We start from the raw sequence: 16,076 nt of genomic DNA, 5'->3' as shown, positions 1-16,076 counted from the left end.
AGAATTTTTCAAACATGTATTGGGATATATATATATAAATATATATATATATATATATATATATATATATATATATATATCCCGACAGGAGTGAAAGGGTTAAATAAACACAGTATGGTCGAAAATAATTTGGTGTTTATCTGTATAATATATATATATATATATATATATATATATATATATATATATATATATATATATATATATTGTTATGTTTCTTCTTTCCCAATCAAAGAAAAATAAATAAAAAAATCCATCGAAATAAAATTTTAAGATATCAATATAAAACGACCTTTTTCCGTTTCAAACAAAATTATCAAAAAACCTTTGTTTAGAATTAGAAGACATTTTACCTGTAAGTTAATCTTTTCATTGTTTGTATAATCGAGTATTAAATGACCATATTCTAATCTTTTGAAATATGTATAAATTGTGTATTGACAAAACCAATTTTAAAGTAAGCTATTTAGTTTTTCTCTGAAACCGAAATTAGGCTTTTCCAAAATCATGGTAAACACAATTTGAGCTTTTGATTGGACGGTCGTTTTTAAATGGGAATTTGTGAGCCGATCATAAAAACGGGAGACGTCAGTTATAATTTGGTCATCGAAGGAAACAGTCGTTTGTCTCAAGATAGAGTGTGGTTCGTGAGTTTGGATACCGGCATTGTGAAAAGAGGTGAATAGTTTTGCAGAAGAAGATAACAAGTAGATTAAAAGAGGTCCTTGTATCTACCGTTGGCATTTTGTGAAGATTTGTGAAAGTAGTTTTACGGCATCAAGTTGACAAAAGGAGGTCCTTGTGTCATTAATAAGTAGTTGAGTTTTTGGAGAAGTGCATCAGGTGTTTTTGGTTAGTGCAGCAGGTTTGCAGAGACGTTAGGAAGGAGCCTAGGTGCCAAAAAGGAGAGATCACATCGTTGAGGAGACTGGATTTTTCTGGGTATGTTCCAACATACAACTCAATAAAAAAATAAGCTGTAAGTGTTTTGTACAATTGAATTTCATATCTGTGAAGAATCGGTTTGACATCATGGTCATTAGCATTCAAATTTAAGAACTGAGGTTTTGTTAGGCTAATCAAAAGTTTAAAGTTTTGTTGTTTTCTTGTTTCAAGTAAAGAAAAATTTAAGTAAAATTGGTTTTCACTTAATAGAAATGTATGTAGATTTAAAATCTTATTATTATAAAAATTTGATTTATTTTCTTGTATGCTGATTGATAAGATAACGACAGAATTTGATAATTGTTTTATTCGTTCATATAAAATAAAGAAACGTAAATTTTTGTAATATAATATTTTTTTTTATTCTTATCCTTCTTCTCTATCCCGATAAAAGACAACTAGAAAATCTTTGAATCCATCGAACACAGGTAATATAAGGAGTTTATTTTACTTTTGATAACAAATAAGTTATATTTTTTTATTGGCTCAATAAACTAAGATTAAAGTCAAAATAAACAATTATAACAATATATATATATATATATATATATATATATATATATATATATATATATATATATATATATTGTACACTGTAGATTGTTCAGATAGAGATATATGATTAAAGACCAAGCATTATTACCTTTCTATGTATATAAAAACAAAAAAAAAGTACTTAGCTCCACTCACTACAAAGAAAATCCATTTCTCTTTCCCAAAAACCCCTCGAAAAAAACATACGAGCAAGTTTTGATATTTAGAAGTAAATATTCGGGAAGCAAATCCATCATAATAAGTCAGTGTCTGACAAAAGGCCTCGAATCAGTATGAATAAGTTGGATTTAGAATCCGGCGAGAATGCAAGGAATAATCAATACATTGTGTTCAGTAATATACAGCTCCACGGAGAATAGAGATAACAATATAAATTCAGTACGTTCATCGGTTTTGAAAGAGTATCTTTCGAAACACTTTCAATAAAACATAATATTCTATTGGATTCTATTCTCTGTTTGTTTCTTCTTTGAAAAAAGGTTTTAAGAGCTTTTTAACTGTTTAAGAAATACCCGGCTAGGGTTACGGTGGAGTCAAGTTTCTTGGAGGAAATAATGGCGAAAGAAACTTCAAGAAACTCCATTTAAATTCTGCATTATGCACTTAAAAACAACAGTAGTCTTCCAGTTTGTTTCATTGTAAATTAAAAATATCAACTTCTCAATGGATCATCAAAAGTAAAAATAAATATTAAACATAAATACGCAATAAATTATATAAAATCTTTTAAATTATAAAGCACGTATATATTAGTTGTTGTTTTTCTTTTATTCTATTTTTTATACAACTATTTACACAGTAGGTACTTGTACATTGGAACTTAAGCTTGTTTGTAAGATTTTTGTTTTATTGTTCAAGCAAATTATTTTATACAAGTTTAACATCTTCTTCTTTACGTGCCATCTCCGAGACGGAGGTTTGCAATCATCATGGCTATTCTGATCTTAGATGCCATGAGAACCATGAGATTCTTCTTCTTCCTACACTTCTCTTGTCCTAGATTTTCCCTTGTATAATTAATTGAAGTATATTGTATCTTTCATTACGCATAACATGCCCCAGGTATTGCAGCTTTCGTGTCTTAATGGTTTCCAATGTTTCCATTCTTTTGTTGACTCTTCTCATGACTTTGTTGTTTGTTACATGCTCGGTCCATGATATCTTCAGGATTCTTTTATACACCCACATTCCAAATACTTCCAACTGTTTAGTAGTCGACGCGTTAGGTGTCCATGCTTCTATCCCGTAAAGCAGAGTCGAGAAAATGACACCTTGCCAGCGTAACTCTCAAGTCTAATTTCAGTTCTCTTGCAAAAAGTACCTTCCTCATTTTATTAAAGTTTATTCGTGCTTTCTCTATTCGAACTTTGATTTCTTTGGAGTAATAGTTTGTGCGATTAATTATTGTGCAAGATAATTGTAGTTTTCGACTTGTTCTAAAGTTTTACTGTTAATTGTCAGGCTTTCATCATTATTTTGGGTTTTTGATATCCTCATAAATTAAGTTTTCTTGATTTTATTGATAATCCATATTCTTCTCCATACTCAACTATGTTGTTTATTAGCTTTTGGAGGTTGTCTGCTATTATGATAGTATCGTCTGCATATCTAATGTTGTTAATTGGTGTTCCATTGACCTTTATTTCTACTGTTTCTCCCTCAAGAGCTCTTTTCACAATTTCTTCAGAGTATGCATTGAATAGTAGTGGTGACAATACACACCCCTGTCGCACTCCTCTTTTAATTTCGAATTCTTCTGATGTGTGTTCATTAATGCGTATGTCTGCCTGCTGTTTATAATATAGATTTGTTATAATTAGAAGGTCATTGTATTGTAATTGTTTTGCTTTGAGGACGTCCATTAGCTCCTTGTGGCGGACTTGTTGTAAAAGCCTTGTTATAATCTATGAAACAGATGTACATATCTTCTCAAGCATCTCTGGATTAGTACGTTGAATGCAAAGAGAGCTTCACGGGTACTTACGCCTCTACGGATTCCAAATTGGGTGTCTTCAATATCCATATCGGCCTCAGGATCATATCAAATTTATACTATAAACAGTGAGCAAAAGTACGTGTTAACGAACAGCTGTCAGAAAAAATTGAAATTAGATGTGGAGTGAGACAGGGATGCGTATTGTCGCCAATAACGCTCTTGAGGGTGAAACAGCTGGAATAAAGGTAAATGGAGTTCCCATTAACAACATTAGATATGCGGACGACACTGTGATCTTACCCGAAAATATTGAAGATCTTCAGAGACCGGTGATCAGAATGGCGGAGTATGGAGTATGGTCTAACAATGAATGTCAAGAAGACGAAATTTACGAGAATATCGAAAACTCAAAGAAATAACGAGAATCTTCTAATAAACGGAACCAACGTCGAACAAGTGGACAAATATGCATATCTGGGAACAATGATTAACTCCACAAATGATTACATTCAGGAGATCAAAATCAGAATAGAAAAGGCTAAAGCAAATTTCAACAAAATGAGAAGAGTGATTTTAAAAATATCGTGGACAGAACACGTCACAAACAAAGAGGTTCTGAGAAGGATGAATAAAGAAATAGAAATTTTAAATATAATTAAAACAAGAAAATTGGAATATCTCGGACATATTACACGTGGGGAGAAATACACCTTGCTCCAACTGATAATGCAGGGAAAGATCCAAGGAAAGAGAAGCATAGGGAGGCGTAGAATGTCATGGCTGCGCAACCTGAGGATGTACATCAAATGAATTTTTCAGAGCAGCCGTCTCAAAAGTCAGAGTAGCTATGATGATTGCCGACCTCCGCCGCGGAGATGGCACTTGAAGAAGAAGAATATCCATATCAAGTATTTGGTAAATGCGTTTATGGATGATCTTTAAAAAAATTTTAAGTGTGAGAGACATCAGACTTATGGTGCGGTGGTTGGTGCATTCTCTAGCATTTTTCTTTTTTGGGAGACAAATAAATGTTGAGGTCAACCATTCATTGGATATGTCACCTGACTGATAAATTTCATTAAAGTGCTTTAAGAGAACATAAATGTACTCATTTTCTATTATTTTAAGAATATCAATAGGCAGTTGATCTGGCCCCGAACTTTTTCCGTTTCTGGTGTTCTTTAGTGCATACAATATTTCTTCCTTTTTAATTTCTATACCTGTTTCTCTGTAGGAAACATATGTCTTGTAGGTTTGTTCTTACGTCGTCGAAGAGCTCTTCCATATATTCTTTTCATCGTTTTAGCTTTTCGTCAGTCGTTATCATAGTATTTTCATTTTTATCTAAAAGAGTTGTGTTGTGATTTATTTTTGGCAACCCTCTCATTTCTTTAACCTTTTTATGTAGGTTGAATAGGTCGTATTTGTTCTGAAGATTTTCTACCTGTTTACATTTTTCCTCATAGTAACTTTGTTTTGCCTCTCTTATCATTTTTATGATTTCATAGTTAATGATTTCGTTTAATGATTTAAGTTTAACATCCGGGATTTTTAATGTTGCATTGCAAAAAATTGCTAATTCTTGAAAATTTGAGATAAACAAATTGAACTGTTTAAAAACTCTTCGAGGAAACGTAATAAAATTTTTATCACATATATTTTCCACTATAAAAGCCCTGTTTTGACGAAAAATTAAAAGTTTCAAAATTATTTTTGCAAAAGTTATGAACGATTTATTACATTTTAAAATTTTTACCTCTTTTTATTATTTATTAAAAAATAAATGCATCAAAAAAGTGGTACCACGTTCATTTTAAAGGTTTTTCAATAAGCCGATTTTTAGTTTTTAGAAAAAATATAACAGATCCAACTTACAGAACAAAAAATTTTAAAAATTAGCCACCTTTCATTTAAGTTAGTAATAAATAAAAAGTTGCACACTTACTAAGATAAATATATACAGTGATAGTCAAAAGTCCGTTTCCGATGAAAACAAATTTCATCCATACAAATTAAAAATTGTGCGCCAACATTTAGATGATGACCCCTACCGAAGACGAATTCTGTGAGAATATGTCCAATAAAATTAACCAACTGCCCGATTACATAAAAACAATTTGTTTTAGTGACGAAAGTGCTTTGCCTCTCAATGGAAATGTTAACACACACAATGTGGGGTATTGGAGTGACACAAATCCTTACGTCCTTCGTAAAATACATACTCTTTTTCCAAAAAAAAGATAAACGTTTGGCCAGGTATTTTGGGAAACCACATAGTTGGGCCTGTTTTTCTCAATACTAACTTAACCGGTGAAGTGTAATAACTGGAGAAGTTACAAAATACAATTGAACCGTTAATACTTGAAATTCTGGAGGATAATCCAGATGAATTCGGAAACTTGGAAATAACGTTTCAACAAGATGGTTCTCCTGCACACCATTATGTTGCAGTAAGACGTTACCTAGATGAAGTATATCGTGGTAGATGGATTGGACGACGAGGTACGACAGAATGGCCAGCTCGGTCACGGGACCTCACACCATTAGATTTTTTTGTGGGGATACTTGAAATTTAAAGTTTACGCTACAGCACCCGACAATATTGACATTTTTAAACAACGAATTGTTGAAGAATGTAGGACAATTTCCCCCGACACATTTGAACGAGTACGACTAGAAATAGGATGCATTACTGTCAGGAAGTAAATAGTGACATTTTCAACACTTACTATAAGAACTAAATATTATTAATTGTTAAATATTTATTAATTAAATGAGAAGCTACAATTTTATTATTTATTTAATTAATTAATTTTGAATAAAATCCTTTATAAAAAGGTATATAAAAAACCCAGTTGGGCTATGTTGCATTGACAAAACGTTTTCGGAATAAATATTCCATCATCAGTGTCCTAAAATAGTATTTAACCACTTAATTAAAAAGAACATGAAATGATTTAAGTTTTGACTAAGGTTAATGTAAAAGTGTGGTTAATACTTACTAGTTAATACATGGATGTAGCCACTAAATATGTGGGTAAAAACCCTTTAAAAATTATTAAATAAGATTTGATTTACATTTTGTCTAATTTACAGTTAAGATGTTAAAGTTACCGTTGGATTGGTAATATGGCGACATATGACTCTACATTAGTTGCGAGTCCTGAGACGGTATGTCTACGAGGACTTTGTCAAAGCAACTGATTGAAATGACAATCTTGGCAGGTTAAGACGGAAGTTATGACAGAGCAGTCAGTGTAACTGTATATGTCTATTTAAGACAGAAGCCAACGTTGTTTAAAATTGTGAAAGTTGAAATAAAATAAAATTATAACAGTATCAACCATCAATGTTATTGTTTTAAATTATGTATGTGAAATGAAATTGTGGTGAGAAAATTATGTGATTATAGTTAGGCAACCAACTATATAGTGTCGAGTGGTGTGATGAAAAGATTCTTATATAAGGCCCTTTATGTTTTAATAACATTTGGTACCTGGAAAATGGAAACTAGACACTGGTGGAAAGTTGGGTTCTTGAAAAAATATAGGAATTGATATATTTAATATGTGAGGATGTTGTTCAATGAATGAAATAAAACTATTATGATATAAAGTTCATGTAAAAATTAACTTACAACTCAATTATATTAGGCCCTGTATGTCAAAAAACAACATTTGGTACCTGGAAATGTAAAACTTCTTGAGTTGTAAGTTCATGAATATGAATATCTGATTAGATGTTGACAAACTGAGTGAAGTAGTTATATTTTGTGTGTTGACACAAGTATGAAATGGACAAAATTTGATGGTTGAAAGTGGTTGTGTAATATATTGGTCGTAAAGTACTTAACTTATAACTTGAGAAAAAGCCCTATCTGTTATAAAGCAACACTAGGTACATAGGAAGATAAAAGATTAAGTTATAAGTTGGTAAGTTGAATGAACTATTGGTCTATATTGACTATAATAGTAAAATGAAATTGTTGTATGTGGCTCTGTTACATTTGAGTAAAGAGAATGAAAATTAAGGTGTTTTGAGAAAATTGTGATAAACGGATAGACTACGAAAGGCTGAGGTCCCCAGAGAACCGAAGCCAAACCCTGAGGGAATTGTGTAGAGAAGTAAAATAAGAATTTGATAATATGGAATGGGTGGTGGATGATGGATGATCTGATCTGAATTTGGGAGTGTCGAAATAGAAGCTTCTATTTCGTCTCAGGACTCGCAACTAATGTAGAGTCATATGTCGCCATGTTACCAATCCAACGGTAACTTTAACATCTTAACTGTAAATTAGACATAATGTAAATCAAATCTTATTTAATAATTTTTAAAGGGTTTTTACCCACATATTTAGTGGCTACATCCATGTATTAACTAGTAAGTATTAACCACACTTTTACATTAACCTTAGTCAAAACTTAAATCATTTCATGTTCTTTTTAATTAAGTGATTAAATAATATTTTAGGACACTGATGATGGAATATTTATTCCGAAAACGTTTTGTCAATGCAACATAGCCCAACTGGGTTTTTTATATACCTTTTTATAAAGGATTTTATTCAAAATTTTTTAATATATGGTATACAGCCAAATACAGGGACTTTTTTTCCTTGTGGAATTTAATTAATTCATCAAAATGAGCTTTAACTCAACAAAATTATTATGACTGAATAGGTATTTTCAATACCTTTCAAAGGAGGTATCACTTGCCATAAGGTCCCACTTAAAATTATCTGTCACAGAGGCGCTGTAACGTCATCTGTCTTTATTACGTCACCTTTTATAACTAGTTAAGAAGCCTACGTCTGTTTATTACCTCCCTCCTAATTTCACTATTATAACAATAACCGTTCAAAAGATACGAGGGGGAACGAACTTTTGACTAACCTAATAAATAAAATTAAATATAAAAAAAACGTGGATAAATTTGCATAACTTTTGTTATTCTACTGATATAAAATCTGAAACAATTTTTAGGTAGCAGTTACAGTAACTATCTTAAATAAATTCTCGTATGTGATAAAATTTACAATTTTTCCACAACACATTCTCCATCTTAAAGAAAGAACTACTGTAACCTAACATATTCAGAGATATATTTGAATTTAAGCTAGTCTGTGGGTATAAAAGTTTCGACTAGAAACTCACTAGTGTCAAATGAGTGATATTTACGTGTTGTTTTATAAGGAAAAAGCGTCCAGACGAGACTTTTCCCCTTTTGCTCATCATAACACATTCACGGTACATAAATTTTTATATATGTTCACCAGTATTATTGTAATAAGGCATTGCCATAGATACCGGAATCGGAAAGTGTCCCGTATTCATAAACTAGTAATTTGTGGAATAGGTTTGTTTGTTCTGTTACAATGTAGTGCGGTAACGAAAGGAACTTCCTGTAGATAAAACATCTTGAATTATTACCTTGTTTAAATAACAGAATGAACTTCATATTTTATTGACAGTTGCTGTAATTTATAGTACTTTATTAATTTCGGAAAGACAAGAAAACACTAATTGAGAAACTAAAGTATATGAAAAAGATATTCGCATAATAAGAAATATATGTGCATATTAGTTAACGTTAGAGCTCACATAGAAATAGATAGATAGAAAGCATGTACATCTTGCTTAAAACAATTTCATGAACTGTAGCTATTTAAAATTATGTATTTTCCCAGTGATGTACTTTCGCACCAGCAAATAATCAATAATATTAATTATAGCCCAGTCTGGTTAAAAAAAAAGGTTGAAAAATATTTCGCAGATATCTGAAGCTTTTAAGACATAGGTGGGGGTACTAGATGATGAATAGATGAAAAGATACTCCTAGTTTTACATTGCGTTTTTTTTAAGCAATAATTTATGGTCACAATTTGATTTTTTGTCTATAAATTTTTTCCCTTATATTTGAAATAAACAATATTTGTCATTTTTTTATGTCAAGAATATCTTTATTTTCCCATTTTTTTAATTAAAATTGATAAATAATTTACAGAGATGTTTGCAAAAAAGCAGTTTTTTGCACTAATTTATAAATTTTATTAATTTTTTTATTAACAAAATAAAATGGTATTAATACATTTAAACATCAAGGAATTACCATCTTTTAGATTTGTGCGAAATTTCTCCTCGATCAGTCAAATATTTTATAAGTTATTTAATTTGTTTATCCCTGAGGCTAATTATTTAAACTATTGAACTTGCCCTATGCATATTGCTAGACACATTCAGCAAATTTCATAGGATTCTTTAAGACTTAGACTATCGCAGAAGTTAAATGCATATTGAGTTTTCATCGAAATTATTTACAAAATAAACGTTTGAAAAAGGGGTATGTTTTTTACTTATAAACAATTGTAATAACTTCTATATTTTTCAAGCTACAGACTTGTACATACAACCATTGGATAGCTGGTAAAAAGCTCACATTAAAAAATAAAAAATCTTCTATAACCAATAGGAACGAAGTTGGTGACTATTTTTAAAAAAATTATATCTCCATTGTTTATAAACAATAAGAAGTAAAATTTGCACAAATTTTAAATGAAAATCTAAACTTTATATTGAAACTTATAGCTTTAAAATTTATCTAATTTTTCGAAAAGACGGTACTTTCGAAAGATCGACATAGGAAAGTGGAGAGGATATCTGTTTCAGCTCCGTTTTTTTTTCGGCATCGTAACTTCAAATTGCAACACGTAGGAAAAATTTACATTATCTCGGCTTCCTTTGCAGCTCCAAGCCTCTTTTTTTTATTCTGGGGTAGCTCGTCGAAATATGAATAACTACATAGTTTTCATTGGCCGGAAAATATGGGAAAACTCGGAAAAATTGAGTCAATTTGAAATTCACCCTAAATACTTACTTTTTTTAATTTGCTTGAATAGTCTGTCGCAGTATTAATAATGATGACATAATTTTCACCCCCATAAATCTGGGAAAATCCCGGAAAATCAAAATATGTTTTTTCATTTTATATCAATGATGTAATAATACTTATATATTTTATAAATTAAATTTCAGGTAATTTTTTACACATTATATTATTATTATAATTCCGTATATTAATTATAATTGTTTGTATTTTTATAATTAACAATATTGATTTTTATTCTATTTTTCTTACAAATATGATATAAAAATATTAATCTAATCTGCCTTACTGCTTTGATAAAATAAGTCGATTTTTTCATCACTTGCCTTATTAAATTTTGCAATGTTTATTGAACTTTACTTTTTTTATTTTCTTTACATACATTGGTTTAAAAGTTAAAATTTGGTTCATTTATTCGACTTCACTGTCACGTCTGAACCTTTTTGTTGCAGGTTATTTGTCTTCACTTATTGAGTCAGTCTTTCCATACATTAACATAATAATGGGCGATCTTAATGCCAAGGTGGGTCAAGGGAAGGTAGGAGAACAAGTAGGAAAATATGGGCTTGGAAACAGAAATGACAGAGGAGATCGATTGATTCAATTTTGCCAAAGTGAAGGCTTCGTAATAACAAATACCTTTTTCAAATTACCTCCTCGACGGTTATATACATGGACATCTCCACAACATACCAAAGAAAAAATAGTGAGAAATCAAATAGACTACATTATGATAGCAAGGAGGTATCATAATGCTGTTAAATGTACTAAGACGTACCCAGGAGCTGATATAGGCTCAGATCATAACCCGGTAGTTACTGTGATAGAGGCGAGACCAAAAAAGATTAGAAGACCACACAGAAAGGCACTAGATTTAAATAAACTTAGAAACAAAAATATACGACAAGAAACAGGAGAAGAAATAAATGAAAACCTCCGTTCAGTGCAGCAACACATTAACGATACAAACAACGTTATCCAAAAATTAAACTATATAAACAGCAGGAAAGAAACATTTTACAAAAACAACAACAAAGAATAAGGGGTGGATGACACAAGATATACTAGACTTGATGGAACAAAGAAGAAAGATGAAGAATTACCCAGACAAATACAAAGAAATAAATAAACACATAAAAAAGAGAATAAAAGAAGCCAAAGAGGAGTGGATTAAAGAACAATGTGAAGAAATGGAAACCTATGAGAAAGAGGTTCGTTCAATATAAGCAAAAAAGTAAAAGAGATAACAGGAAGCATAAAGAAATGCCAAATGGGTTAACTTAAAGACAAAGATGAAAATCTTATTGTAGATCTAGAGAATAAAATAAAAAGATGGACAGAATACCTGAATGAATTATTTGAAGACGATAGAAACAACTTAACTCAGATAATCAATGCAACTGGGCCAGACATATTGAAAGAAGAAGTAGAATACGCAATAAGAAACGCTAAAAATGGAAAAGCAAATGGACCTGATGAAATTTCTACAGAACTGTTGAAGCTTTTAAATGATAAATCCGTAACCATAATATTAAATTTTGCAGCGAGGAGCTAAAACAGTTTTCCCTCCACTTTCCTATGTCGATCTTTCGAAAGTAACTTCGTTTCGAAAGGTTTTAAGTTTCGAAAAATTGAATGAATTTTATAGCTATAAAATTCATTATAAAGTTTAGATTTTCATTTAAAATTTGTGCAAATTTTACTTCGTAATGTTTATAAACAATGGAGATATAATTAACAAAAAAATTGTCGCGAACTTCGTTCCTATTGTTCATAGAAGGTTTATTTTTTTGTTAAATGTGAGTTTTTTTACCAGCTATCTAATGGTTGTACGTACAAGTCTGTAGCTTGAAAAATATAGAAGTTATTACAATTGTTTATAAGTAAAAAACATACCCCTTTTTCAAACGTTTATTTTGTAAATAATTTCGATGAAAACTCAATATTCATTTAATTTCTGTGATAGCATAAGTCTTAAAGAATCCTATGAAAATTGTTAAATGTGTCTAGCATCATCCATAGGGCAAGTTCAATGGTTTAAATAATTAGTCTCAGGGATAAACAAATTGAATAACTTTTAAACTATTTGACCGATCGGGGGAAAATTTCCCAAAAATTTGAAGGACGGTAATTCCTCAATGTTGAAATGTACTTATAACATTTTATTTTATTAATAAAAAAATTAATTAAATTTATAAATTAGTGCAAAAAAACTGCTTTTTTGCAAATATCTCCGTAAATTATTTATCAATTTTAATTGAAAAAACGGGAAAATAAAGATATTCTTGATGAAAAATGGTATAAATATTGTTTATTTAAATTATAAGGGAAAAAACTTATAGATAAAAAATCAAATTCTTACCATAAATTATTGTTTAAAAAAAACGCAAGGTAAAAATAGGAGTATCTTTTTATCTATTCGTCATCTAGTAACCCCTACCTATGTCTTAAAAGCTTCAGATATCTGCGAAACATTTTGCCGTGAAATCGATGATTTTTGTATAACCAGACTGGGCTATTACTTTTACTCTCACAAACTGAATCAAGCACAAAATGAAAAATCAACTTCTTAAAAATTACTGACTTTAAAAAAGTAACACTAACTAACCTGCCATTTTGTGGTCCAACGTTCCCACTGTCAAACGAAGAACTGGCTGTTATATCGGAGTCTTTAATAACACCATTTTCCATCCCCAGAGGAGCAATACATTGTGCTGAAACAAAAAAAAAATAGGTTACATTCGGGGCACTCAAAATAAAATATAATTTTTATATAATTTATTCCATAAACCAACTTTCAATTGAAATTTTATTATACATATTTGGCCACCTGATATTTGGTAATATTCATTGGATTTTGTGAAAATGCTAAAACAGTTCGATTTTTGTTCCAAAGGTGTCATCTTTTAACGATATAGATATGCCATTTGTCAATCCCCTCTCTTCAAGTACCAGCAACCTTTAATTTTAAATAAGGAATGGACCAAGTGTGGCACATCAACAGACAAGTAGTCATAATAATGACAATTAATTACAATTAATGACGATTTTTTTTGATCCAGTCCAAAATGACATTGAAAAACAATTTCAAAAAGTTTGGCTATTTGAGTTGTTGTTGGTACCATTTAACAGTGGTATTAAATGATAAGTATTAAAAATCTATTAAAGCTTTTAAAAAGATTACTACAGGGAAGAATAGTACCATCTTCTTCTTCTTAGGGTGTCTGTCAGTTCCGAACGTTGGCGATCATTCTGACTATGACGACTTTGTTGGTTGCTATACGGAATAGCTGTGTTGAGGTCTTTCTATACCATGCTCTCAGGTTAGCCCAGGATATTCGTCTTCGTCCTGGGGCCCTTTTTCCTTCAATTTTACCTTGCAAAATGCATCGAAGTAGCTCGTATCTGCCTTGATTTCTCATTATATGTCCCAAGTACTGCAGCTTACGGCTCTTCACGATGTTGACCAAATCCATGGTTGTGTTCATCCTCGGTAGTACTTCTTCATTGGTGACTTTGTCTGGTATCTTCGGGATCCTTATGTATAACCATAGCTCACAAGCCTGAAGTTTTGATAGAGTTTTTACCTTCAACGTCCACGTTCCTACTCCGTACAGAAGCCCTGAGTACACGTAACATTTAAGGAGCCTTATTTTTGTTTCTAGGGTGAGGTCATGGCTCTTGAACACAGAGTTCATAGTCAAGAATGTACTTTTTGCCTTTCCGATGCGACACTTAATGTCTTGGGTACTGTTTCACGACTCATTGATTATAGTTCCCAAGTAGTTGTATTGTGAGACACGTTCAATTCTCATTTGGTTCACATACAAATTTGCTCCAGTTATGTTTTCCTTGCTGATGATCATTAGCTTGGTTTTGCTGGTGTCTATATCCATTCCATATGTTCTACTTGTTTCCGTTATTTTATTTATTAAGTTTTGCAGACCTTCTATGGTATTGGAAAACACTACTGTATCATCTGCATGCAGCAGAATATTGAGCTTCACTCCATTTATTGAGATGCCTTCATTAATATCTTTTAAAGCCTCTTCAAAAATGTGCTCCGAGTACAGATTAAATATCAGTGGTGAAATTATGCACCCCTGTCTCACTCACTTTAAGATTTTGACCTGATCTATATATTCTCCATCTATTCGGAGCACCGCTGATTGATTCCAATACAGGTTAGCTATTATTTTTAAGTATCTTCCGTCAATCCCTGTAATCTTCAGCACTTCTATCATTTGTTCATGCCTGACTCTATCGAAAGCCTTCTTGTAGTCAACCAGTCATGCAAAATCATCACAGCTGACATCTCTACATTTTTGAAACAATATTGGGCGCAATTTGTTCATTGCATTTTCGATAAATTCTTTTGTGGATGACTTTTAAAAACAGCTTCAACAGATTGCTCATTAGGCTTATGGTCCTATAGTCTTCACAAACTTTTGCTCCTGGTTTTTTGGACAATGGTACGAACTCCGATTTGAGCCACCCTACTGGTATTTTCCTGCCTTGCTGCCTTGTATATTTCATTAAATATTTCAGTTATTATTTTTATTTGTTTTGCATCTAATAGCTTCCGCAGTTCTGCAGGAATTTCATCAAGTCCCGGTGCCTTCCCATCCTTCATTTGTCTCACGGCTGCCGTTATTTCGTCTGGTAGGATTTCGGGACTTAAATTTTCGTTAATGGTGGGCTCTTGTATTGTTCTAAGGTAATGGAAAAGTTTCTCCAAGTATTCTTCATTCTTCATTCTCCAAATATAGTGTCATCATTTTTATATAATGGTTTCCGAAAATGTGGCTTAATTCCCTGGAATGTAAGTGCTATTGTGTTTCATATTAATACAATAGAAATTTTAAATAAAAAACAAAAATTGCCGGAAATGAAACAAAGCAAATACTTTATAGAAAAACATATAGATAAAGAAAAACTTACTCTTTTCAAAACAAGTCTAGAATGGAACATTGACAATAAAGATTTTTTAGAAGAAAAAACAATTTGAAAATGAAAAAAGATGCGAAAGGACTGGATGATGAAGACATTATTGACGACACACCAAATGATAAAGACAACGCTAATGTTGAAGACACTGACTTTTTCCAGAACCTAGCTGATCTCCAATAGTAAGTATAAATTATTTATATGTTGATAAATAAATAAACATTAAAAAATACATTAATTTTCTTTTTTAGTTCAAAAATAGAAACGGCTGGTTTTTGTCTGTTTTAGGTGACATTGCTGCTTTTGTTTCTTTGGCAAAACCGTGAGTGATGCAGATTATTTTTGCAATAAAGCCGACTTTAGTTTTTGTTGACCAAAAAACTGTAGTTATAATACTTTATAATAATCTAAACTTCTGTTTTATGTAAACTACTGCTTACAATCCCTTTTTGAAATAAAAATAATTGGCTAAGAACATGAAAATTCAATTTGCTCAGTTGTGAACCCTTCAATTATTCTATCATTATAATTACTAAGTCATCAGTACCTATTTGAGTGTCAATTATTAAAAGGTATGTGTGAACTACTGACACTTTTGCAACACTTGTTGTAAACTTTATAAAAAAATATTTCAAAACGCAATTTTTTATAATTTGTTTGTTAAACATTTAGAAATGATTAGATTATCTGCATATACATATATTTTTTAGTAAAGTTCAACACTGTCACACTGTATTTTGTGAACGATTTCCGAAGTGGAAATTGAAACGTAAATAAACGTATTTTAACCTTTAATTGTGGCTTATTC

The 16,076-nt window shown here is 31.1% G+C and overlaps 1 protein-coding gene across 4 annotated transcripts in view; it reads right to left on the bottom strand.

The window, feature by feature from the left end:
* Positions 1-16,076, bottom strand: part of Ddr (discoidin domain-containing receptor 2) — a 789,300-nt gene that overhangs the window by 258,610 nt on the left and 514,614 nt on the right. For all 4 annotated transcript variants that reach the window (XM_072542711.1, XM_072542712.1, XM_072542713.1 and 1 more), the window contains exon 5: positions 12,930-13,035. In XM_072542711.1, the coding sequence (XP_072398812.1) occupies positions 12,930-13,035 (106 nt within the window). The remainder of the gene's footprint in view (positions 1-12,929; positions 13,036-16,076) is intronic.

The sequence above is a fragment of the Diabrotica undecimpunctata genome, chromosome 9, assembly GCF_040954645.1.
Source record: "Diabrotica undecimpunctata isolate CICGRU chromosome 9, icDiaUnde3, whole genome shotgun sequence".
In the NCBI taxonomy this organism is placed as follows: Eukaryota; Metazoa; Arthropoda; class Insecta; order Coleoptera; family Chrysomelidae; genus Diabrotica; species Diabrotica undecimpunctata.
The sequence above is the reverse complement of the archived record's forward strand: the minus strand, read 5'-3'. Positions and strand labels throughout refer to the sequence as shown.